This window comes from Branchiostoma belcheri, unplaced genomic scaffold (genome assembly GCF_001625305.1).
Source record: "Branchiostoma belcheri isolate BF01 breed outbred unplaced genomic scaffold, Haploidv18h27 scaffold76, whole genome shotgun sequence".
In the NCBI taxonomy this organism is placed as follows: Eukaryota; Metazoa; Chordata; class Leptocardii; order Amphioxiformes; family Branchiostomatidae; genus Branchiostoma; species Branchiostoma belcheri.
Genome location: NW_017804420.1, coordinates 470503 through 495650, shown reverse-complemented (window position 1 = coordinate 495650; position 25148 = coordinate 470503). Strand labels below are relative to the sequence as shown.

General features: G+C 42.2%; 1 protein-coding gene across 1 annotated transcript in view; it reads right to left on the bottom strand.

The window, feature by feature from the left end:
* LOC109485441 (tyrosine-protein phosphatase non-receptor type 13-like) overlaps positions 1-25148 on the bottom strand; it is a 47374-nt gene that overhangs the window by 8648 nt on the left and 13578 nt on the right. The window contains exons 18-45 of the mRNA XM_019789047.1: positions 24846-24928; positions 24378-24469; positions 23236-23830; positions 22658-22818; positions 22280-22339; positions 22020-22118; positions 21417-21524; positions 20883-21008; positions 19680-20118; positions 19023-19281; positions 18283-18376; positions 17734-17819; positions 16524-16613; positions 15867-16065; positions 15122-15333; positions 14308-14400; positions 13772-13865; positions 13178-13326; positions 12691-12843; positions 12027-12204; positions 11313-11422; positions 10768-10868; positions 10170-10425; positions 8365-8472; positions 7671-7838; positions 5818-6070; positions 5276-5320; positions 4524-4664 (exon numbers count right to left, since the gene is read on the bottom strand). Of these exons, the coding sequence (XP_019644606.1) occupies positions 4524-4664; positions 5276-5320; positions 5818-6070; positions 7671-7838; positions 8365-8472; positions 10170-10425; positions 10768-10868; positions 11313-11422; positions 12027-12204; positions 12691-12843; positions 13178-13326; positions 13772-13865; positions 14308-14400; positions 15122-15333; positions 15867-16065; positions 16524-16613; positions 17734-17819; positions 18283-18376; positions 19023-19281; positions 19680-20118; positions 20883-21008; positions 21417-21524; positions 22020-22118; positions 22280-22339; positions 22658-22818; positions 23236-23830; positions 24378-24469; positions 24846-24928 (4552 nt within the window). The remainder of the gene's footprint in view (positions 1-4523; positions 4665-5275; positions 5321-5817; positions 6071-7670; positions 7839-8364; positions 8473-10169; positions 10426-10767; positions 10869-11312; positions 11423-12026; positions 12205-12690; positions 12844-13177; positions 13327-13771; positions 13866-14307; positions 14401-15121; positions 15334-15866; positions 16066-16523; positions 16614-17733; positions 17820-18282; positions 18377-19022; positions 19282-19679; positions 20119-20882; positions 21009-21416; positions 21525-22019; positions 22119-22279; positions 22340-22657; positions 22819-23235; positions 23831-24377; positions 24470-24845; positions 24929-25148) is intronic.

The window sequence follows — 25148 nt, the reverse complement described above, 5'->3', positions numbered from 1 at the left end:
GTACAGAAGAAGTCGTCAAGACAAGTCAGAACACACATAACATGTCATCACCCAGGGTAGCAAACACACAAATAGCACCTCAACTCACAAAAAAGTACATGTAACATCTGTGTCTATAATATCACCATAGTCCATAATATCGCCACCTTGAGAAAAAGTGTGCTTAATATATTTTTACTGCAACATACCCTAGGTATGTACATTTGAGGTGTGCAGGAGTGCATACCAAAAGTATGTTGCAGTAAAAAATATCTTAAGCACACTATTTCTCAAGGTGGCAATATTATGGACCCTGGTGATATTATGGACACGGATGTTATATGGCCACATAGTAAAGAAGTTAATGTCTTAGGCAAAAATAGATGTTCCATTGAAAACCAACTTACAAGCACTCTGTTCCACTTCTTGCTGGTGTTCAACTTTCCAAGTAAAGGCAAAGTAAGAAAAACACAATCCATCATTCATAAAACTCTAACACACTGTTTTTCCAGAAATGTACGCTACTTTGGACATACATGTACAGCTACAATCTTATGTGCATGACGTATGTATTTATTTATTTATTTATTGTTTAAATCTGGCAGAGCCCATAGACAACAACACAATATACATAGATCTAAAATACAATGTACATGTCTAGGATAAAAAAAACCAAGAGGTGACCTATTTATGGTCTGCGGACTAAATGGCAGTATCGTCGCCAGAACTGACTTGTCGGGAAGGCATCGGAACGTAGAAGCAAACTGATAATGTATCCTTGAAAAAAACAAGCATACAAGAGACATGAACTCATGTACAGAAAAGAAGAACAAAGCCAAGGTCAAATTATTTGCAAAAACTGTTACTGTAACAGTAGTTTGTTGCCTTACTCTGTTGTGTTGCAGCAATGGAAGTTGCCAAGGAAACTTCAGACTCTTGGGCTACAATTTCCGTGCAATGTACGCCAAGCAAGAAAAGAGATCAAGAAATTATATGTTGAGATGCCAAATACACACATCCCAAGTCACCATAAAGACAGTCAAACCATAGAAACTGATTTGAAGTACAAATGTAGGAAATCCTGTTCCAAACTCACTCTCTGATGAAGCAACTTCTGAAGTCCTTTCCCTTTCCACTTTCTCTTCTCTATCCTTGAGTGAATCCTTAGAGTCTTTTGTTACATTTGTTACAAAGACAAAAGGCAAGATCAACCTAGTTTCAATTTCACTATATTTGTCCAATACTGATGCACCGTAATAACAAACAACAAACTAGGAGGCAATATTTAACATGATGTAATAATACAAATATGTACAATTATTAGAACTGCACCATGCAACAAGTGGGAAGAAAAATAAACACACAGTACTTCTTTGATACTCTAAGACAGTGTACTCAGTGTATATTTCCTTTGTTATAGTAATTGCTGTTAGTATTATTTTTGTATGGACTTTGAACAGTGATGGAGACCTAAACACTAAACAAAATCAACTACATGTAAGCATGTATGGAAACAACAGAAAGACAGATCGTTCATAGTCACCATATAGTTCAAACTCACTTGGTTGTGCATCTGATTCAGATGTTGTGTCCCCTTCCAACGTGATGACAGACTTATCAACTTTGGCTTTCCAGAGTAGGCACAGGGGTAGAAAAATCACATTTTATTTACATGTACTTAATCTTGTACAAATAATTATAGATCCCTTAACAATGGGCTCCTGGATACAAGGGCCCAGAAGTAGCCTGGGATATAAAAAATGACCCACAGTGGGTTGACTCCTGACCCAGATTCTCCTTACCTGTATCTTTTTCATCTGTCTGTGTGTCAGACCCAGGGAGGGATGTGGGAGGTGGGGTTGGGGTGAGACCCAGGTTACAGATACAGTACAGATCGCGGGATAAGCATCATCGGGATTCGGGATTTTGCGGGATATCCCGCGGGAGTTTGCGGGATATCACGCGGGAGACTGCGGGATATCCCGCGGGAGTTTGCGGGATATCACGCGGGAGATTGCGGGATATCCCGCGGTATTCTTTCGGGAGGCCTGTCGTGTCCCGCGTACCGCGTAGCGAAAAAACTTGGTGCGAGACCCCGAAGTCTACCGCGGCTCGGAACGGCGATGGCGGCGTGCCAAATGTTTATTTTTACGTCCTGCCGGGCGATCTGTGCCGGGCGATCTGTGCTGATCTGGAGTCTGACGCCAGTCAACTTTGCTACAATTTTGCTACAATTTTAATGGTGTTGAAGCATAAGAATGTACGAAAATAATGTGTATAAGGTATTTCTCACGCGGTCATAGTTATTATAAAACTGCTACTTTTTTTTCAAAGCTATTGTTCAGCGCAAACTTTAAGAAACTACCGTGGATGAATACAATGTAACGTGTAGTAATCCCTCCGTCTCCGGTAAATTCGGCAAGATTGTTACCAAGAAATAAAAATTATGAGGCGTACCGGCAGTAGTTTGTGGTTGTTGTGTTTCATAATCTTGTAGCTGTTGTCTTCTCATGGTAGCTTGCGTCAAGAGGTCTCCGTATTAGTATTAAGAATTGCGACAATTAAAAGTCTGCCCGTCAAAATCCCGGGGCGTGCGTCTCCCCCCTCCACAAAAACTCTTGCATCAACAACGACCATGTCCATAATTAATTTCGATAGATTACTATCACCCTGAAAGCAAGGAGCAAGTACTTCCACACGGCTGGCAAAGTTTCTTTCGGTAGGAAAACATTCTACTTCTGTCAGCTGCAGGGTCAGCCAACTAGATGAAAACGGAGTCGATAGCGCACGTCCAAGACACGGGAGAACCCGAAAAATAAATAAACACGGGAGAACCCGAACTAAACGTGTTTATGATAAATTTTACGGAAATTAATTCGTTCTCAGACCATAAAACTTGAAATTCACTCGGTACACTCTATGGAACTAGCCTCCTCACATGTGAAAAACGTTGTTTTGGGATGAAATTGGGATATAAGAAAATTACAATGTCGAATGCCGGCCGTGCAAGGCGGAAAAAGAAGCCACAATCCGACGTACGTATAACAATCGTCAGGCGGTGTTTCTGTGGGGCGGTGCATCTGACTCAACTCTTTGAATTCGCGGGCCGGCTGGTGGGCGGGTCCCCATCTGCGCGCTGTGATTGGCGCGCCAGAACGCCACGTGGTCAGTCGGCGCCGGGGAGTCTGCCAGCGCCGCCGCCGCTGCTGGCGACGTGCGGTTTCTATGGCGACGCGGCGTGGGAACGCCCGGCCCAACACTGGGGGTCTGCATGCCCTTTTTCGTAAGGCGTAATCAGGCGTTTTTTTATTCATTGTCTTCGTAAACCGAAGGCAACCTTCCCAAAAATCAACGTAATTCGCAATCAGTACATTTGCCGCAAAGCGTAAAAGTCGTAATCAGCTATGAAACTTTAACTTTATAGCGAAAATTTTGCGTAATTCGTAATCAGTAACCCCCATGCAGGCCCTGAACACTGCGTGGCGCACGAAATGTATCAAAGTTTGAGGCGTAAAGAACTCTTGAATTATGCTTCGCCCCCTTGTTTTACACGATGTTTAATCTCTCTTCCGTAACTCCATACGTCAACCTCCCCTATCTAGGAGAAAAATAAAGAACTCGGGTGGCGATTTGGCACGTCGATGCGTTAGATTTTTTAAAAATTATATCTGAAATAGCGCAGGTCGGGTGACATCAAAATAAAGCCGTCCACGTCGCAAGGCCGGACACAAAACTTGTTCAAGAAGGTTGTATTACTTTGTTATCGTTCTGTACCTTATTAAGCCATCAGCTTTCCGATATTAGAAAAAAGAAATGTTTGGTTAAAAATACTATTTGCTCTACTGTTATTTGCATGCATTGAAAACATACTAAAACATGCACGCATCGTCTGCGTAAAAATCTGTAGTCAACGCGGTTCAACTTCAAGTAACAGCGGCGCCGGCCCTTCGGAAACCTAAGGTCTCACACCGAAGATCGGGGTTGCGGGAGAGGATTTCGTACCGCGGAATATCCCGAAAAATCCCGCAGGAGATCCGCAAACTCCCGCAGGAGATCCCGCAAACTCCCGCGGAAGATCCCGCAAACTCCCGCGTGATATCCCGCAAACTCCCGCGGGATCTCCCGCGGGACTTGATGCTTATCCCGAGATCTGTACTGTAAGAAATGACCCACATTGTACCATGAAACAGACCTAGTTTTTCACTACCTGTACCCTCATCATCATGTTTGCCAGTCAGTCAGCTCCAGGTAGGATGTGGGTTGGTGTGGAAAACCCATATTACACCCCTTGTGCACACAGCTAAGTGGGTATAAAAAAAGACCCATGCTGGGTTAAGTCCTGAGAAAGATAGACCCAGTTTCTCACTACCTGTATCCTCCTCATCTGTTTGCCAGCTGCCAGTCAGCCCCAGGGAGGAGTACGTGGGTGCCAGGGTTGGGGAGGACGACCCACCCATTACATACAGCTAAAAGGTGGGTACAAAAAATGACCCATGCTGGGTTGAGTCCTGAAAAAGACAGACTCTCGGTAAGTTTTTCCCTACCTGTGTCCTCCTCATCTGTCTGCCAGCTGCCTGTCAGCCCCAGGGAGAAGGACCTGGGTGGTGGGGTCGGGGTGGACGACCCATGCTGGGCCCCGGGTCGCACCGAGTCAATCAGGGACTTGATGGCTTCAGATTCCTCTTCTGCAATAAATAAATAGTTTCAGACCAAAATGTCTACTAGTCTAGTAGGCAGAAGTTACAGCATGCTACATCTTTTGTTTATGACTTCCACTTTTCTTAATGCTACTGACTGACTAATGACTACAAAATGACTAATAGTGGACGTCCCAATCACAAAGTACCTAATACCAGCCCAGAAGAGAACAAGAAATACCCATGCCTTCAAGTACCAGAGTTATCAACCAAGGATTGAGGCATTCAAGAATTCATTCTTTCCTAGAACTACCGCAGAGTGGAACTCGCTGTCACCAAGTACAGTAGGGGCATTGTCATTAGATAGCTTTCAACAATGTCTAGAGAGTTAGATGTCCAAGGGCTAGGTGTAACAAGTCGATTGGTGTAATGTAGCCAGCTGCCGCCATGTCACGTGCCTGCGAAGCTGCTGTTACGCCGAAAGGCGGTTATACCGGCTATACAGATACAAATACTGTAACAGCAATACAATACTGCAATTAGTGCAAAATGTGCTACAAAGCTGGAATGGCTTGTGAAGCAAAGCATGAATATTGCACTGAAAGCTCCCTCAAAGCCACCACCGCTGAGCTGTATGGGCACCAGAGAAACCAACTTACTTTGAGCAGGTTTAGGAGTGACAGTTTCAGCCGGAGCCTGTTTGGCTGTTCACAAGTAGCAGAGGAGAAAAAATGATTATTAAACCAGTCTGGGTCTGACTGCACAATATTGTTTCCATAATGCATTACCAACAAGTCTAATGTACATCGCCCAACCATTTCAATATATGAAGATTTCCATTGAAAGGACAAACTATCATTATTATAATAGAGACCACTAAATTTTCATCAACTTCTCTTTGTCATCTTTTTCTATTTCTATGTTCTGTGCATGTATGTACACGAAAAACTATTATCAAACTGCAAAGATCAGGGTTTGCGCAAATAAAAACAGATCTTTCACGTTTTTTGTTGGATTTTTGGTCAACGTTGCATCAGAGTTTTGCCTGTTGCAGACGATATTTTAACCAACATAACATTTGGAAACTACAGACGGGATGTTAACCTTATATGCACGAATACGAGATGTTCGGAGGTTCAGTGCGTTCTGCCGATGTGCTCTTATTTAGAAGCTATAGCTGACCCTCCAACTTTGACCCCACCTTTGTCAGTGACGGGTGTCGCCCTCTTGGAGCCGTCCTGTTCGTCGCGGAGCAGCATGGGCGTGCTGTCACGCTTCACCAGGTGCTGCAGCAGCTCCGTCTCGCTCATACGCTCCGCCTGCTTCTCGTTGAAGCGGCTGCTGGGGCGCGAGGGCGAGGCGCGTGACACGGCCAGCTGCACGTTGCCCTTGGCCTTGCGCAGGATGGCCACGGCTTTACTGTGGGACAACCCGATCAGACTCTCCCCATTGATCTGTGAAAAGCAGAAGGAATGGGTTATTAGTAACTTATTACAGAAACTGACACAGCGTGCAAAATACCTGGTTGCCCAGTTGCCCCGGGCAACTAAATTTTACTTGGGGCAACCTATTTTTGAACCTTGGTAGCCCAGTACTAGTGTGCTACCTGAATGTGAAGAATGCCCCCCGCCAAAAAAAAATCATGCCCACTTGGCTTGCACCACTGTATCGGGCAGATGCTTTTTAATTTTAGGTATTAATGGCTATTACTAGTATCAGTTAACTAAAGGCTGTTAGAAATATTGTCAAAGGCGTATGTATGTCTCAAATACTTAATTTGAGGAAAGTAGTAACTTACATGTATACAATGTAGGTGGGGCAACCTAAAATTTTGATGGGCAACTTAATTTTTGCCATAGGTTGCCCACTGGTGTACACTGCTGACAGTAGATACATATACATGTACATTGTACAGAAGCACTTTTAGAATGTAAATCTTTCATTAGATAGCACTTTTAGAATGCAAATATTTCAAGGCAGTACAATTTTGCCCTCATCTTTACCAATCCTGACTTACCGTAACTTCTCATCTCTATCTTTCTAATATTTTCATTGTTTGATATTTTAACATATCTCAATATCTTTACATCTAAGGCCACACCAATTTAATTTGTTGGTTCTCGGATTCGCCTCTTCATTTTTTTTCTGATTTGCAAAAAAAAAAAGGTTCTGGTTCAGAATCAACTAAAAAATGCTCATATTTTGCTCCCAACAGTTGAGGAAAGTCCTTTTCTTCCTAGTTTTTACAGTTTTTCAATCTTTTAATGCAGTGGTTTGGTTAAAAGTTCAAAATTCATTGTTTCAAATTTTATCCCAGCCTTTTGTGTTGACTTCATGGCTCCATTCAAAGCATTTGGGACTATAATAGGATGCCTCAAAAACTAAAAAGCAGGATACAAGCTACTGAAATGCGAGTGTTACGACTCATCTATGGTGTCACAAAAAGAGACAAAATCAGGAATGACATCATCCGTGGAGCACTTTCAGTTGAGTCAGTACTCTCCATTGTGGAAAGAAACCAACTGAGATGGTTTGGACACCTACACAGGATGCCGGAAGATAGGGATGTGAAGAGAATCTTTAATTGGAAACCCAAAAAGAAAAGACCAGCCGGCAGGCCAAGAAAAAGATGGTTGGACCAGATCATTGAAATCACCAGAAGAGAAGAGCCAGACTTCCGAGTAGTTAAAGAAATAGCTGAAGATAGAACAGAGTGGAAAAGACTGACCAAGAGGCTGACAACTTACAGGCCTAAGGCCTAAAGGCGTCAGGGTGAGAAAGGTGAGAATAGGATGCCTAGACCTGTTTTTATTTTTATTTTTTTTCGCCCTGTCGCTTCATATTTTTTCTGAAAAAATCCGAGAACCAACAAACTAAATTGGTGTGGCCTAATAAATATATATTATGCTTGCAAGCTAACAGGTACTTCCTTACCCCAAACATTGTACATGTAAAAAGTCATTAAAAAATGTGACCTTCAAACCATCATCTGATAATATGCCAATTGAAAGCTGACTGTAAACTCTGAACTCTAACCCTTGCCCTCTGACTTACCTGTAAGAGCCTGTCTCCGACCTTGACCCTGCCGTCCTTGTCAGCCACGCTGCCAGGCGTGATGGTTTTGATAAAAATCCCCGTGCTGCCACCCTTCTCACCCCCCACCAGCGAGAATCCAAGGCCCCCGCCGCTGGGCTTCTCCAGCTCCAGACGGAGCACGCCACTCTGAAAAAGGGGTGATAATGGCATTAGTATTATACATGTAGATATTCTGTACCATCTTGATTGCATTTTTCGTCACCTTTGCCTAACAAGAGAAATATCCAAGTAACAGTAATACTCAAGTAAAAGATACTCAAGTGGATAGATTTTGAAAATGGTTAGACATTTCAGGTAGCATTCATTACGTGTTTTTTGGACCCATGTACAAAAATGTACCTGAAATGTCTGACATTTTCAAAATTTGTCCTGTTGCTCATTTCACTCGGTGGTTTATTCGGTGGTTATCGCACCCGACCACGGATTATCTCACCATATACACCTCGGGTCGGGGCATTAACCCTTTATTATCATAACCAGAGAAATGGTATTGGTTTCAAGGTTTTGTTTGACTTTTATAATCATTAATTCCTAGTAATAATGTCACTCCCCTTACACAAAAAGAGCTCACAACATAATTGTATAGTATGTACATGACTGTTAATGTTATAGAACTGAAGGTCCTTTAATTCACAGAACCCAAGCATCTCACCACTGGCGGCTTAGGAGACTGGATGGGTGTGTTAGTGTCAGAGAAATGGTTGTCAAGGAAACCGTTGTCAAGGAAACTGTTGTCAGGGAAACGGTCATCAGTGTCACACTGTGGGAACAGAACACAGAAGTGCAAAACAAGAAGTGCAAAACAAGTGATGGAATAAAACTGTGGGTTGCAAACAAAATGAAACGTAATACTAGAGTTCCATGATCTCATACCTTCGCCAAATGATGTTACCCTTAGGCCTTGATGAATGTTGACGATTCGCATTAATTATGCAAATTAGGCATTCATTTGCATTGATCACTACCTGCCAATGTTCTTCTTCACAATTACACATGCCACACGTTTGAATAATCATATCATGGAAGGTAGCAGATTTATAGCATTTCCTCATTAATTATGCTAATTAGCTGCTGATTTGCATAACTATCATTTTCATGTCAAGCATTCTTTAACTTTTAAGGTACCCACATACCAAAAATCATGATGATCCGTCAATCGGTTCTTGAGTTATCCTCCTTCGAATATTTTTCAACGAATGCTTCTGCAGTTCCAGAACAAGCCGCTAGGGGGTCCAAGCCCATGTCACTTCTTTCCCAGCCAAAGAGCTACCTACCATTCAAATTTAGTGACCCTACCATGCCCAGATCACGAGATATCAAAACTGGAAGTTCAGCTGCAGTACCATATCAAGCCGCCAGGGGGTCCAAAATCTAATCAGTTCCAGGTCTCAACAAGACCTACCCACCTACCAAATATAAAGACAATTCATCGTAGCCTTCTTGAGTTATTGTGTTGACACACACACACACACACACAGACACACGAACGCCAACGAAAACATAACCTTCTTGGCGAAGGTAACTAGTATTACTAAGTGCAACACAAAGAATGCAAATTGTGATGACAAACAACTAAGGTTTCTAAAAGGCAGGGCTCGAAATACCACCTGCATATGCAGGTTAGTGCAGGTAAATTGTAGCTGTGCAGGTGTTTTTCATGTCTACCTACACCTAACTTGCACTGGTTAATGTAGGGTTTATATAATTTTGTATGTGGAGTTGGATTTTTATTTGCATGACTATAACCACGTATGAAGTATAGAAGAAATTGGATGTCAAAAGTTTTTAGTATGATCCAGACATCGTAATTTATGAGTAATGCAGGTAAAAATTGTCTTATTTTTTATGTTACCTGCACTGGTGTGATGTTACCTACACCGGTGCAGGTATACAGAAAAAAGTACAATGTACAATGTATTTCGAGCCCTCTATAAGCTTTAAGGGATGTGCTAATAATAAGCATAAATGACACTGTGAATGGTGTTATAATGATGGAAAAGGTTTTAGTGCAACTCGTCAGTACATGTCAGGTTGTTAAAGCATGTTATTATAAAAAACAACAGGTAGTAGTCAGTGTCACTACTCTGTTCAGTCATTCTTCAAAATGCAGATACTCTGGGTTGCAACTTTGTATATCATGAATGTAGATTTATCTAGTGTAAGAGGCCAGGCCCCTCCTTCGCTGTCTTCGTACTTGCAGCTCCCAAAAAAGGAAGGCAATCTCTTCGAAGCACTTCCAAAAATGGTTGGATCCTTGCCTATGTCTCTTACAGAACGTACCCCATTCAACTACAATGTAGCTTTAAGCCTAACAGAACAATGTCAATGTGGACCTGACTGACTCTAAGCACTACACACTATTTCCACCCATTTGCTACATCATTCTGGAACATTCACACAGTCTCATATCACAGTTCCACCTAGGTCTCACACTACAGTTTGACACCAGTGATGTACCTCTGGAGTATACAGCTGCGAAGGTGGTCCATGTTCCGGACTTTCGTTTTCCGTGCTAGAATCGGTGAGCGGGAGGGGGGATACGGGGATGGCGGGAGACGATATCGCTTCCATGCCGCGCTCCGGTTCAGAGTCCGAACTCAGAGACCGGATGGACGCGCGAGGTTGCGTCGTCGGGCGGGGCTGGGGCGTGGTTGTCGGGGAGCGGGGAGTCAGTACGTCATCATCTTCCAGCTGATGAACAGGTCTGCCATTCCTACAGAAATATGAAAAAGGAAATTTAAAGAAAACTAGAGAAGTAACATTTGCAAAGCAAATGCATAATGTTTACCTTCGGACATGGTCTGTCCTGTTAATTTTTACTCAAACACATTCACATACATGTACTACGAGTATATGGTGACAGGAGTAGAGCAGACCATGAAATTGCAACATTATGTAACCCAACACCAGTCACCATGGTGACAGACGTCAACAAATCATGTCATTGGCCAGGTCAGAGGTTAGTGTTTGGAACAGAAGAAGTTAGTCGAGATCTGTACTGTAGGCATGTCCCAAGGCAAGTTACAAGGGTCCTAACTGTATTTAGCAAACCTACCTGGTTGCCTTAATCTCAACTTCAGGTCCTGCCGCATCGAGAATTGCCTGTGCCAACTCTGACGACAGTCCCAACATGCTCTGGTCCCCGATGTAGTGGACCTTATAACAGAAGAAAAAAGGTTCATATTGTCAAATGAAATTATGCTTCCAAAGAAAGACAAATTTTCAAGGTAGACGCAGTGCAACAACTCTTATACATACAATATCCTCGAAGAATAAATTTTAAGCATTTTAAAGTGGCCACTTCATTAGGTAGGCGCATTAGCAAATTAGATAGCTTTAAACAACATGCGTTAGATCATATGCAGGGATTAGAGTTGTTTGTATAAGCAGCTCTTGGCACATGAAGGGCAGTTTTAGACTGACCAATCTGGACGACCAGTTTAGATTACCTAATTAGGATGATCAACAGTTTAGGCTGACCAATCTGGATGATCAACAGTTTAGGCTGACCAATCAGGATGATCAACAGTTTAGGCTGACCAATCAGGATGATCAACAGTTTAGGCTGACTAATCAGTGAAAGAGATATATCATACACACCTTGTCACCCAGGTGGATGCTACCATCTTGGTCTGCGGGGAGGTCAGGGACGATCTCGCCGACGTAGATGGATTCTTGTGGGGAGCCCACCCCTCCAGTCAGGTTCAGACCTGCCAACGGGAAACTCAAATAGTACCAGAAATCACAGTGTGGGAGGGGGGCAGGCTGTTCAAACTATATATTAGGTCTCCTGGACACCAGTATTTATTCACAAAATCTCTTTGTAAGGCCTACTACACAACTGGGAACTGACAACAGGACAACTTCGTACTTCTGCACTTTGGGAAGGATGTACAGATTAAAAACAAATTCTCTTTTTAATAGTTTATCTAATAACTATAGCAATCACTCGTGATCTTTATTTGCAATCGGATACAGCTTCATGTACAGATATACAGAATGATACAGACTTTCTCAGTAGGATGACCGTGTCAGTCCCTACACCTGAGTGAGGGTTACAGTTGACACGGTGGCCTTCGCGTGGATTTGGTTAAGGTGGATAACAGGTTGCGAATCTGAGACCCACACACTTGGGTATCCATCTTCCCCAGCAGATCCATATCAAGGGAGACGTGCTGGTTCCGGTTGGGATGCTTGAAGCAAGCTGCCGGATGACTTGGTTACGCTTAATAGTAGTTTTGTGAAAAACTCAAACATGACATCGCACTAAAAATTGTACATCTTCCAACATATACAAACTAACGGCTCACAAACCTAATAGCCCTGTGCTGTTCCTGATCAGAGTGACAGTAGGGAGAGTGTAGGGTGGGAGGGGGGCAGGCTGTTCGAACTCAGGCCTGCGGTACACCCTGATGGTGACGGTCTGCGGCGTGGAGCGTAGCAGACTCACGGCGTCAGAGTGGCTCATGTCCGACACATCCTGGCCATTCACCTGGGGAGGTATTGGAGAAACATAATGTTAGAATGTGTGTCTGCTGTGTGTCTACTTGTTTCGGGTGTACAAAGAGTGCTAAACGGAATAACAATCATGATGGAACAAAATGGAGTGAACTGGAATGAAATAGAGCAAAATGGAACTTTTTCTTTTTTTTTCATTTATAATTGCACTTTACTTTTCATTTCTATTTCCTTCTGTTTCGTTCCATTCCATTACATTGCATACATTCTGTACACCACTTGTCTGTGTGTGTGTGTGTTTAAATGATTCCCAAAATAAACCTATCAGTAACATGCATGTTACAATTATCATACATCCTCAGTGATGCTATTTTTATAGGATTAGGGTTGCAAAAAAAGTATGGATAATGGTTGAAGTCTGCAATCTCTTACAGCCTCTGATTAAGAAATAATTTCAAAATTTGAATTATGAAATAATTTCAAAATTTACAGAAAGTCAAGACCATTGGGATCATCTCACCTTCATAAGCCTGTCCCCTGGTCTCAGTCTGCCATCGGCCTTGGCGGGATCCTGCACCACCCCCTTAACATAACACCCCCCTGTGTCTGCACCCCCCGCCACTGTGAACCCTAACCCCCCTGTTGAGCTCTTGGTGAGGGTCACTTCAATTTCCTGGATAGAGGGCAAAGGAATAAGAACTACAGAAAATCTGCTCAAAGTTTCAAACATGTGCATTGTAACACTACATGTATTTACTTAATAAGTAATTATGAAATTCACACTTTCAAATGTTTTTGCTGGAATTTCTAGCAAAATTTCAACAAAATTGGATGCAACTGACAAATTATCCAATTATTGCACGCTACAGTGTACATCCTAATGCTATTTTGACATGAAAAAGGAAGCACTTTCAATTCCAAAACAAAAACATTCAAGCTTTCAATGAAGCAAAGCGCACAGCACAGCCTTTTCCGGAAACCCGAAGCAAAGCAAAGATTATGCTAACCCCTGATTGGAGCTCTTCACTGTCAGTTGGGTCAGGTGACGTGGGGCTGGACACTGATTGGCTGTTATCATGATCAGGTGACTGTAACCCTGGTGATGAGAGGCTCTGAGTGGGGAAGTCAGCTGGTGTAGACGATGACAGTGGTCCAACTGAGGGTAACAAAACAAAAGGGCTTTCAGAAAATCTGAACTATCTTATTGTTTATTTCTTTCCATTTGAAGAAAAAAAATTTTCCTTTCTTGTTTTCCTCTTTGCCAGAATTCAAAGGTAAAGGTACATTGTTTAGTTCTATAACCTTTTTGAGGGCAGTTGATCTTCATGTCTAGAGCAAATTAATGGAAGGTAGAGCCCATCCCTCTTCTTCCACCACCTTTTACATTACCAACCAATTGCAAGGTACCTATTTAACACATGGGTGGAGTGTCATGTACTTCATGTTAAGTGCCTTTTACAAAGACACAACATCTAGCCAGGAATGCCCAGGATTACATCCTCTCAATCTCGTGTTTGCTATCCTAGCCACTAAGCCATTCGAGGCCATAAATACATGATTGTAGTATTAGTAAACATGAACCATGAAAATAAACAGCTCACCTGTGGAGGACTCCTGTGTGTCCTCCTCTATGGTAGGTGACAGAGGAGCGCCGTACTGTGCCAGCATGTCAGGGGTGGGGGATGTGGGCAAGCTCTGGGAATGCAAGGAACAAAAATTAGCAAGAAAATTCATCTGAATTCAAAATACAGTCTATGCCTGTGTATTGAAAAACTAAAACTGTTCTCCAGCTGAAAGAATTACTGACTGAAAATCACTTCAAGAATAACTTAAGTCAAAATCACTATAACTACTCATCTGTCACAGTGTGGTACTGGATTGACTTCAAAGGGAACAACATTCAATTTTCAGATCTTTAAACATAAAAATCTATGAATGTAAATCAGGTGTGTAGCAGTTACATGTACACTGGCAAAGCCCCAGCCGCAAAATCAGAACCGTCCCCGACCACCAACCAACCGAGGTAGGCTGAAGTTCAGTAGCAGCTAGTCTGACCAGATTCAGGCAATGCCTAGACCTTTCTATACAAATTGAAATAGATTTAACTGACATGTACAGGTGAGAGAAGTATACTTACAGCAGGTGAGACCTCAGGTAGTGTTCCAGGCTCAGGTCTACAGATGGACAGGTGTACCTGAGGGGGTGATGATCTCAGCAGAGCAACTATCTCCTGAAAAGTATTCATTCCCAATCAACAGGAGCCAAGCAGAACCAAACAGAACAAAGAATTGACCACAAAAATTTTAGAAAACCCTTGCTTGTAATACACCTTTCACACTTGAGGTGGGATTAGCCAGAATGCGGAAAGGTTAGAGCATGACCGAAACATTTAGGCCAGGTTTAAGAATGGGCATTTGTATCTGGAATGCACTGAGAATTTCTAGAGTGCATGTCAAATGTGGGGTCATGTGGCGCAGCGGTAGCGTGTTCGGCTCAGGGCCAAGAGGTCCTGGGTTCGATCCCCACCCATGTCACCGATCTTGTGCCCTTGGGAAAGGCACTTAACATGACTTTCCTCTCTTTACTCAGGTGTATATGAGTACCTAGCTTTGGTTAGGGACGTCCCTTGGATAGGACGTTAAATGGAGGTCCCGCATTTGGGGAGAGCCACACTCCACGCATGTTAAAGAACCCACCACACCTTTCAAAAAAGAGTAGGGGCATGCCCCAGTGTGCAATGGTACAAAATTCTTGCCAAGAATTGGCATGCCAGAATGATCAAGTTGAATCGGATGATTGTGGGCATTAAAGGAAAGACAATTGTCCAGGAATATACAATGGTCAATCCGGCTCATTCTGCCTCTAATGTGAAGGTGGAGTAAGAAACCGGCTGCCGTGATATCAGACAGAAAATCAAAGTTGTGCTCTAAAACACGGAAAAGAAAACCTACACTGTGTTTTAGACACTGGAGTTCCCTTCCGTTGACCTTCAGGATGACGTCCCCGACCTCTAACCTTCCACTCTCCGCGGCCGGTTGCCCGGGAAACAGCTTCTTGATGCGAGGAATGCAAAACTGGGGGTCGGGGTGTGCATCCTTACCGCCCTGGATACTCAGCCCCAGGCCGGTGGTGCTTTTGTTGAGATCTACTGTGAAGGTGTTGTCTGTGGTAAAAAGGGTAACATTTCATAATTTAATCATACATTAGAGTCTAGACATAACACTAAAAGTTTTAAGTATTTCAAAATGTAGAAACACATAACAAAATCTAAAAGCCAATCAGTGTATGTCTGACTGAACAATGGACAAACTTCATATGTTATCCCCAAAACAAGTACTTAAATCAAAAATACTTATAAACACGCGAACAAAGGTACTACATGTATATTCTTCCTCTAAACTGTAAAAAAGCACCAGATTCAACAATAAAAATAAAATTTTCACGAAACCCATAATGTATTATGCATTGCACTTCAGCAGAACGTAGAATGACCTCCCATCTATAGCTTTCAAATGTTGTGTTGGTAAAGATATTGTCCGCAATGGACAAAATTCTGATGAAACGTTGACCAAAAATCCAAAGAAAAACTGTGTAAAAATCCAGGTTTCGGGAAGGTGTATTGCATTCTGCTATACATGCTGTGTTCTTGCCAACAGAGTACATCAACAAATAAATTCTTCACTGTTGGTGTCTTACCATCTGTGACAAAGGGGTACTCGGGGGGAGGGGTGTCGGGAGGACTGGTGCGTCCCCCCTCCCCCTCCTCCTCCTCCTCAGGGGTGGGGGTCAGGACTGTACCACTCATCATGGAGGTAGAGGCCAGGCTCATGGGGTCAGGGGACAGACTCCTGCTGAAGTCCTCCTCTTCCTCAGGGTCATGGGAGGTCGGCAGGACCTGTGGACAAACACACGACATACATTTTAGCCCAGGTCACAAACGACGTACATTGCATCCACAATAGCATTACGGCATACTTGCTGAATGATTCCAGGTAAATGTTTAGGTCAAGTCAGCTATTGCAATTTATCGAGGTACATGTACGCTCATTTAACCCTATCGTATGAATCATTTGTGATGGCTTTAACAATGCGTTTTTCCCATTATCATCATAGAGGAAAATCCCATTGCTGGTAAGTCTTATAGTAGCTTTAAAGCTGGTTCATATTGATAACATCAATCCGAAAAAATCTGTCTTGGTGGTGAGTGAAGAAATTTTTATTCAATTCAATTCAAACCAGTTGCTATGAACCGCTATACACAATTTACCCTTTAGCTGCAGTGTGTATTGATCAATAAACCAATTAATTGATATATTACTTCATTGATTGATTGATTGACTGATTAATTGATACCTCTTCAGGCTCCTCCTGGTGTGTGGACGATGTTTCAGACTTGTCTCCACTACCTGGTGGTACACCCCTCTCTATTAACAGGGTTGTTACCTATGAAAAGCAAAAAGAATATGTTAGGGCAGCACTGTCCTTGGTTCTGAAAGTGTTGTGTTCTTAAAAAAGGGTTTCCACTTGGTAAATAGCAGAACAATCAAAGATAAAAAGGGGATAGAAGACAATGCTGTCCTTGGTGCTGAAAGTGCTGTGTGCTTAAAAAAGGGTTTCCACTCGGTAAAAAGTAGCACAATCAAAGATAAAAAGGGATAGAAGCAGACACAAAGGCCATTAGGATGACAAGCATGAAAAAATATGTGACGAAAGTGCTGTCCTTGGTGCTGAAAGTGCTGTGTTCTTAAAAATTATTTCCACTCGGTAAAAAGTAGAACATTCAAAGATAAAAAGGTATAGAAGCAGGCACAAAGGCCATTAGGATGACAAACACGGAAACAATGTGTTAGGGTAGCACTGTCCTTGGTGCTGAAAGTACTATGTTCTTAAAACAAGGGTTTCCACTGGGTAAAAAGTAGAACATTCAAAGATAAAAAGGTGACAGAAGCAGACACAAAGGCCACTAGGATGACAAACATGAAAGAATGTGTGAATTAAATGCTGTCCTTGGTGCTGAAAGTGCTGTGTTCTTAAAACAAGGGTTTCCACTCTGTAAATAGTAGAATATTCAAAGATAAAAAGGGATAGAGGCAGACACAAAGGCCACTAGGATGACAAACATGAAAGACTGTGTTAAGAATATGCTGTCCTTGGTGCTGAAAGTTCTGGGTTTCCACTCAGTAAAAAGTAGAACATTCAAAGATAAAAAGGTATAGAAGCAGGCACAAAGGTCATTAGGATGACAAACACGGAAACAATGTGTTAGGGCAGCACTGTCCTTGGTGCTGAAAGTGCAGTGTTCTTAAAAAACGTTTTCCACTCGGTAAAAAGCAAAAGATAAAAAGGGATAGAAGCAGACACAGTTGCAACAAAAAAAAAACAATTTTGTATTGGAGAAATCATGTACAACACATTCCTGGACTTCTAATACAAATACAAACAATAGACAATTACATCAAGTCAAAACCCTGTTAAAAGTCAGTTTTCTAAAAATCATTGTTACCGGCACCTTAAAATTCAGGATAGCTTTATGCGTGCTCACACAATTGAGGTAAGCTCCTACCTGTGGTGAGTTGCGCATGGCCTCCACAGCCTGCTTGTGGGTCACGTTAGTCAGGCTGACCCCGTTAACCTTCAGCACTCTGTCACCTTTGGAGGCAGGAAGAAAGATGGACGATACATTAAGAGGACTTGCAGTTTTGCCTTATTATACATGAAATCAAATATGTTCAGATTGTCTTGTCTTTCCTTTGATGCCCGCAAACATGTTGATAATTATTGCTCAGGCATGCCAAGTCAGGTGATTTAAAGTGAATAACCAACTCAATACAGCAGGATTTGGACTGTTCCTACCCTTTTTCAAAAGGGTTCCTTTGCGTGATCAAAGTCTGGGTCTTCTAAACACCAAAGCTGGGCACATATTTCCAACTGAGTGAGAAAATCTGTCTAAGTTGTTTTTCAAAGAGGCTCAAAGTTGGGGCATGTCAGGAGATTCAAACCAAGTACCCTGGGCCGAACACCCTAGTAACCATTAGTTACAGCACAGAATGTTACATAAAGCCAGTCTGCGACTACACTGTGTAAGGAGTTGACAGGAAAAATTTTTCCTTACCGATCCTCACTCTGCCATCCACATCAGCTGCCCCGTTGGGAAAGAGAGTCTTGACATAGATCCCACCATACTTCACACTGGTGTTGACGCCACCCTAGAGAAAGGATTCTGCTGTCAGTATTTCCCTTTGTAATCATGCCATTTTTCAAGACATTTCTCAAGAATACTAAAAAAAAGTGTAGTGGGCTCTACCCTGTTACTGGCCACCTCATTTGCATGTTGAAAATCAGACCTCTTCACTTGAACACACCATAGTGGCTTTTTTTTTTTTTAACGGTGTCGCTCAATGCAAGGCCATTTGGCCACTTCTAGGCATAGAGCTAGCCTGTAACTGTAACAGCAACTCTTCTCCCTGAGTCAGAAACATCATCACAAGTAGTGAGGACTAACTGACCCACTAGGAGAAGCAGGGGTTACGAGGCTGGTCGGGAAAATTCCCTACCCCTTTTTTGACCATAATGGTTTGTTCCACTTCCGCTCACGTGGGTTCTTTAACGTGCTTGAGGTGTGTCTCTTCTCAAACACGGGACCTCCATTTTAACGTCCCATCCGATAATTGCATTCTAATTACCAAAAAGTGATTTGAACCTGTATATACAAAATGTACAGTACATTTGAGACTGATTTTGTCCTTCCTAATCACACCAATGGGAACATAACTTGTAATTCATAACTGGATTCAGTTACCTTAATCTTCTTTTCAACAAAAGCAATTATAAACCTGGATGTTGGTGACTTACCGTGACACTGAGCCCCAGACTGTTGCTAGTCTTCCTCAGGGCCACCTCGAACACGTCCCCGGGCTTCAGGTCGTTCTGTGTGAGCCTCATGGACGGCCTCTTCTCCACACTGGCCTGGTACGGCCCTGCCTCCTCGTGAAGCAACGCCGTGTCGTCTGACCGCTGCGGGATGTCCGGGGACGTGAAGCCGTCCGTGGAGTTCCTGTGCTGACTCTGTGCGGCGACTGCAGCTGTATCCACGTCTGTCCACGAATCTCTTCTGTTGGGCATTAAAAATAGTCAAAAAGTCAAAGTTACTTTCCACACCTATACATGGTGCATAGGGTGGAACCCATCGCTGTTCAATAGCCCTTGGGCCATACAGTTGTAAAATCACTATAGCACAGCACAAGTCTACTAAAAGTGCTGTTAGTTTGACTCCCATAGTCTGTCAAAATGCTGAGTGCTATGCAGAGAAAGCAGTATGTGCCATTTTTATTTTGTGTGTTTTCGGTATAACTCGGGCAAAGGATTGAAGTCAAAAAGTACCAAAAGTAAGGAAAATAGGAGAAAAATGGCAATGATAAGTGGCAGACTCAGTGAGACTGAACCAACTATCAAAAAATGATACTTGTTATACTCAAAATACGACAGGAAACAAGTTTTGGTAATACAAACCTGTCATCATCTTCAAAAGCCGGGTTGCTGAGTCCTGCAAACTGGGATGGCTGGTACCTCCCTGCACCGGTGTTATCCGGGAGAACGTCCTCATCATCAGAAGCCTCAGGAGTCGTTATCCACGATTGGTCGTCACCATCTGACCTTCCTTGCGACCTCGCAGAGCCAAGTAGCGAGTGCGACCTTGAACTCTGACCTCCGGAGGGTCGTCTGTCGTAACCGTGCATCGTGGATGGCGAATCCATGCTGATGTCTATGTTTTCGTAGTCCAGGTTCTGGTTGCCATGGTGAGGGATTTGATTGGCAGGCCTATCCATGTGGTGGTTGCCATGGTGAGGAGTTTGATTGGCAGGTCTCATTGGTTGACTGACTTCCATGGGATCCATGTCTTCAGTGGCAGAAGGCCTTTGCACAGACTGTGGGGTTCTATTGTGTTGGTCTGTGAAGAAAACAATATTATGCCTTATGAGTTTACATGTACATGACGCATTTAACTCAACACATGAATAGTCAAGAATATTCATATTGCTTTATTACTTAGCGTCTAAGTCTGCTAGCACTACAACCACTGGGTAAGATCATACTGTAGGTAAGTGTGTGTGTTTTTATTGATATTGTATTATGATCCACTGTTCACTGAGTCACGTCATCTGCATAACGTGACATCACAGAAGTGGTGGATTGCTCAATCCTTGACAAAGACTGGAGTTGTACAGTCAAAAATTTGTGTAAGTCCAATTTCTCGTCTTGGAAACTAGAGTGTTTGAACTTGATTCATGATAACATGACATCACTGAAGTGATAGATTGCTCATTCCTAGACAAAGACTGGAATTATACAGTTGAAAATTTGTGTAAGTCCAATTTTTGTCTTGGAAATTACAGTGTTTAGACTTGCTTCAGGATAACTTCTACCAACATAGACAAACTTTTAAGACTAGAAAAGTAACATTTGCAAAGCAAATGCATAATGGTTACCTTCGCATATGGTCTGCTCTGTAAATTCTTACTCAAACACATTCACATAAAATATGCAGCAGGAGTCTAAATCCCTCCTACTATAAAATTGCAACATGATGTAACCCAGCACCAGTTACCATGGTAAGAGACAGTCTGGTTCAGTCAGGTCATAGGTCACTGTTTGGAGAAGAAGAAATGTAGCAAAAACAATATGGTTTCCTTCGGTAAACATAATAATGCTCACCCCTGTAAGACTTCTCCTGTGAGACGATGAACTGGACCTGTTTGGGAGAGTGTTTGATGATCTCCACCACCCCCTGGTGGTTCACACCCTCCAGACTTCTCCCGTTCACAGAGATGATTCTGTCACCTGAAGGACACACAGCCATCAGCTGTCAATCATTACATTTTGCATAGGGAATCAAATAACTATGGTCATTTTGAATACCGCAAGTTCTTGTCCAAGTCTTTGGGATTTTTGTTTTGGCAGTCTAACTTTATATGTTACTGTTATATGCACATAAAATATCCTCAAGACAGTTGCTGGACAACTGTTTGTTTGTGTGTTCAAGCCATTTTATCAGACTAAAAAACTGACAAATCTGGTCAGAAGAAGACCTTTATTTATTAAATCTGAACAGTTTTTAAAGTATGATCCATACTGAGTGTTACATATAAAATTTGTATGGTGCAGGTAAATTCTCATGTTACCTACACCAGTGCAGTTATGCAGAAAAAAGCATTTGGAGCCCTGGGTGTACAAGACTGATGTGTTTACCTGGTCTGAGCCTGCCGTCCCTGTGTGCAGGTCCTCCTGGTGTCACAGACTTGATAAACAGTCCCAGGTCCAGCTTACCTCTTGTCTCTCCTCCAACTATGGTGATACCTGCATCAAGGTCATGAGGGAAGAGGTATGGGTCAGAGAAAATAGATCTGATTCAACAACTTTAAGATAAACACTTTAGGCTACACCAATTTGATTTGTTGCTTCTCGGATCACCCTTTCCATTTTTTTCTGATTTGACAAAAAAAAAAAATTGGGGGGGGTTCTAAATTAACTGCAAAATACTCAATGAAAGACATATTTTGGCCCTAATGGTTGAAGAAAGTCCTTTTCTTCCTAGGTCTTAAAGTTTTTCAATGTAACAATGCAATTTTGTTTCATTAAAAGTTCAAAATCTATTGTTTCAATTATAAACCAGCCTGGTATGTTCACTTCATGGCTCATATAACATTTCCCGCTATTATGGGGTGCCTTGGCCTGTTTGTTTGTTTTTTTTTGCCCTGTCGCTTCATATTTTTTCTGAAAAAATCCGAGAAACAACAAATTAAATTGGTTGGGCCTTACCTACATTTACAATTTTAATGTACATGTACCTACCGATGCCGTACTGTGGGTCCTTCTCTAGTACCACCATGATGATTTCTCTCTCAGCCTGCTCAGGTGTGGGAAGGTCCTGTAGTCGTTCACGTAGGGTGTCTGGATAATACAAAAAAAGTAGGTATCATAATTAATATACTAACATTGTTAACATATACACTAACTACAGACATAAACTTTGTCATTGACCACACTGGATTCTTCATTTCCATCCATCAGTTTTCTGTTACAGTTAAGTAAGTTTTCTTCCAGTCACCCACCTGACATTGTGTCATTGACAGTCATGTTCATGGTCTGGTCCATGGACCTAATACTGGCATCTGAAACAACATAAAAACAAGACATCAGAAATTTATCATAAATAAGACTTCTGGGATTGTAGCGGACACAATCTATCAGACATTTTAATCAGACTGTAAAATCTGGCACAAGATAAATTCTAACTATGTCTGGGACCCAGATGTTATGTTAATTTGTATTTTGATTTGAGAAAAAACATGTCTGCAATGTTCATATATTTCCAAATGTGTATTGTAAACCAAATGTGTATTATAAACCAAATGTGTATTGTATACCAAATGTGTATTGTAACCATGTATTCCAAATTATTGCTTTGTACATAACAAACCTGCCCTTACCTACTACATAAGCGTTGCCCCTGTTTCCCCCAGGACTGCTCACACCCTCAGCACCTCGGAGTCTCTGCTGATGGTACGCAGACAGGGAGGGCTGGGCCGGCTCTGCGATATCGTCATAGTGACCGTCGTCATAGTGATGGGAGTCCTTGTAAGGCACTGGTCTGGAATGGGCATCAATATAGAGTTTGATATTTCAGAAAAGATGAAAAATTTAAATTGTAAATCACTTTAAATTTGGTGAAGTAAAATTTTGCTGTCTGATAATAATGGAAATTTTTGCAGATTCATCGCTGGCTGCAGGTACAGAAGAAAGGAAGTCAGCAAAGTTTTCTTTGCGGTAATGATAAATTCGCGGTACAGAAGTGACCGTGAAAACCGTGAATATAAAACTACCCCAAATATACAGTGCGAATATAAAACTACCACAAATATAAAGTGATTTACAGTATCTAGTCATCTTGTATTTTGATAATCATGGAAAGCCCTGTTCATGTGAATATCCTCTGAAATATGACTGACAAGTAATGTACAATGCACTTTTTGCTATCATTTTCATTAAAGGGATTCAGTATATCTACCTCTTTGGTTGATCTCTTTGTCTTCCTCCATGTTGCCATGGCTTTGCATATAAGTCCTCCGGTGATTGGTGATTGGACGATGGCTTTTGTGAGGGGCCACCTGATTGGTCAAACGACCTGCTACTGGACCTGTCCCCTGATTGGTCCAATGACCTGTTGCTCGACCTGTCGTGTGACCTGTCGCTCCTTTGTGAATACGGTCTTTCCCCTGACCTGTCGTTTGACCTTTGCCCTATTGACCTGTCACTCCTCTGGTCATGTGACCTATTAGACTCTGGCCTGCTGGGAGGCCTAAAATCCACCTCCTCGTATTGCATGTCATCTGCTCTCTCATTGGTCCTTCTCTGGTCACGTGACCTCTGAGGCTGTGGAATGTCTAGTCTATTATTCGCTGGTCTGTATGAGGGGCCCATGGCTTGGAATGGTGCGTCAAAGTCGCTGGTGATGCTTTCGTCGAGCGGAATTCCGTTCTGGCTTGGGTCGTAACTGATGGAATCGTCTGCTTCTGGAATGCTGTAGGAGATGGAGGCTTCCATGGGGTCGAAGGTCGCCGAGTACACAGAATCGTTCACAGAGATACTCTCCAAAGGGTAGTCTGGGAGGCAACATGAAATTTCTGTTATAGACAAAAAAAGGCCTTTTTATTCTTAATACATGGAGAAAACTCTTATACTTTTTAGCTTAAAAACTAACTGTATCATTCTACTTAACAGAATTCACTTGTATCGAAACAAAATTCATGCATTAAGTCACAAGTGTGTCCAACATAGCCAGTCTAGGAAGCCATTAATCTACAAAGCAATGTGGCATTCAATGGTTTAGTGGCTATGCCGATTGACAAGGATGAGAAGTCGTGGGTGGTTCTATTCCTTGCATTCCTGGCTGGACATTGTGCCCTTAGGAAAGACACTTAACACGACTTTCCTCACTAAATGCAGAATCTGATGTAAAATGGGTACTACCTGATTTTGGCTGGGGAGGTAAAAGGCAGTGGAAGGGGAGGGATGGGCTCTGACTTCCAATATGATGTCCTAAACACAGTGGATTAACACCACACTGCCCCTACATGGCCTCAAAGCTGCTAGGAGACTGCCTTTACTTTTAACTACAAAGTAAAAAGCAGGTTAAGGAAGAAGTCCCACCTTGGCGGAAGGCATGAGAAGCGTTGAGTCTGGACCTCATCCTGATGTGAAACTTGTGCTGAGAGGTGCACATGCCCAGTAGGTACCGGCCCCTGTAATCATCATCATCATTTCAGTCATCATTATCATCACGATCATTTCAATCATCATTATCATGACCATCATTTCAATCATCATTATCATGACCATCATTTCAATCATCATTATCATCACCATCATTTCAATCATCATTATCATCACCATCATTTCAATCATCATTATCATCACCATCATTTCAATCATCATTATCATGACCATCATTTCAATCATCATTATCATCACCATCATTTCAATCAACATCATCATCACCATCATTTCAATCAACATCATCATCATTTCAATCATCATCATCATCATCATTTCAAACATCATTGTTCCAATCATCATCATCATTTCAATGAACATGAAGTACAACCAGGTACAACATACTTCTTGTAGCTGTCAGTGAAGAAAGTGAGTTTGTTCAGGGAGTTGTTGTCAGCTGGTGTGGACTCCAGGACAAACTTTCTTCTCTGAAAATTGAAGAAAACAAGTTCCTTCAGAATACAAAATTGATGCAATGTAATCTGGAAGCAAGAACGCTATGTTGACTTGCTACATGTAGCTGATTAGAAACTTATTTGGTATACTATCAGAGTTTGGACATGTGAAATGACTGTTGCTTAATTCCTCCTTAACTTGCTAAAAATGGTACAGTAATAATAGGAAAATTTCTTTTAACATTTCAATTGT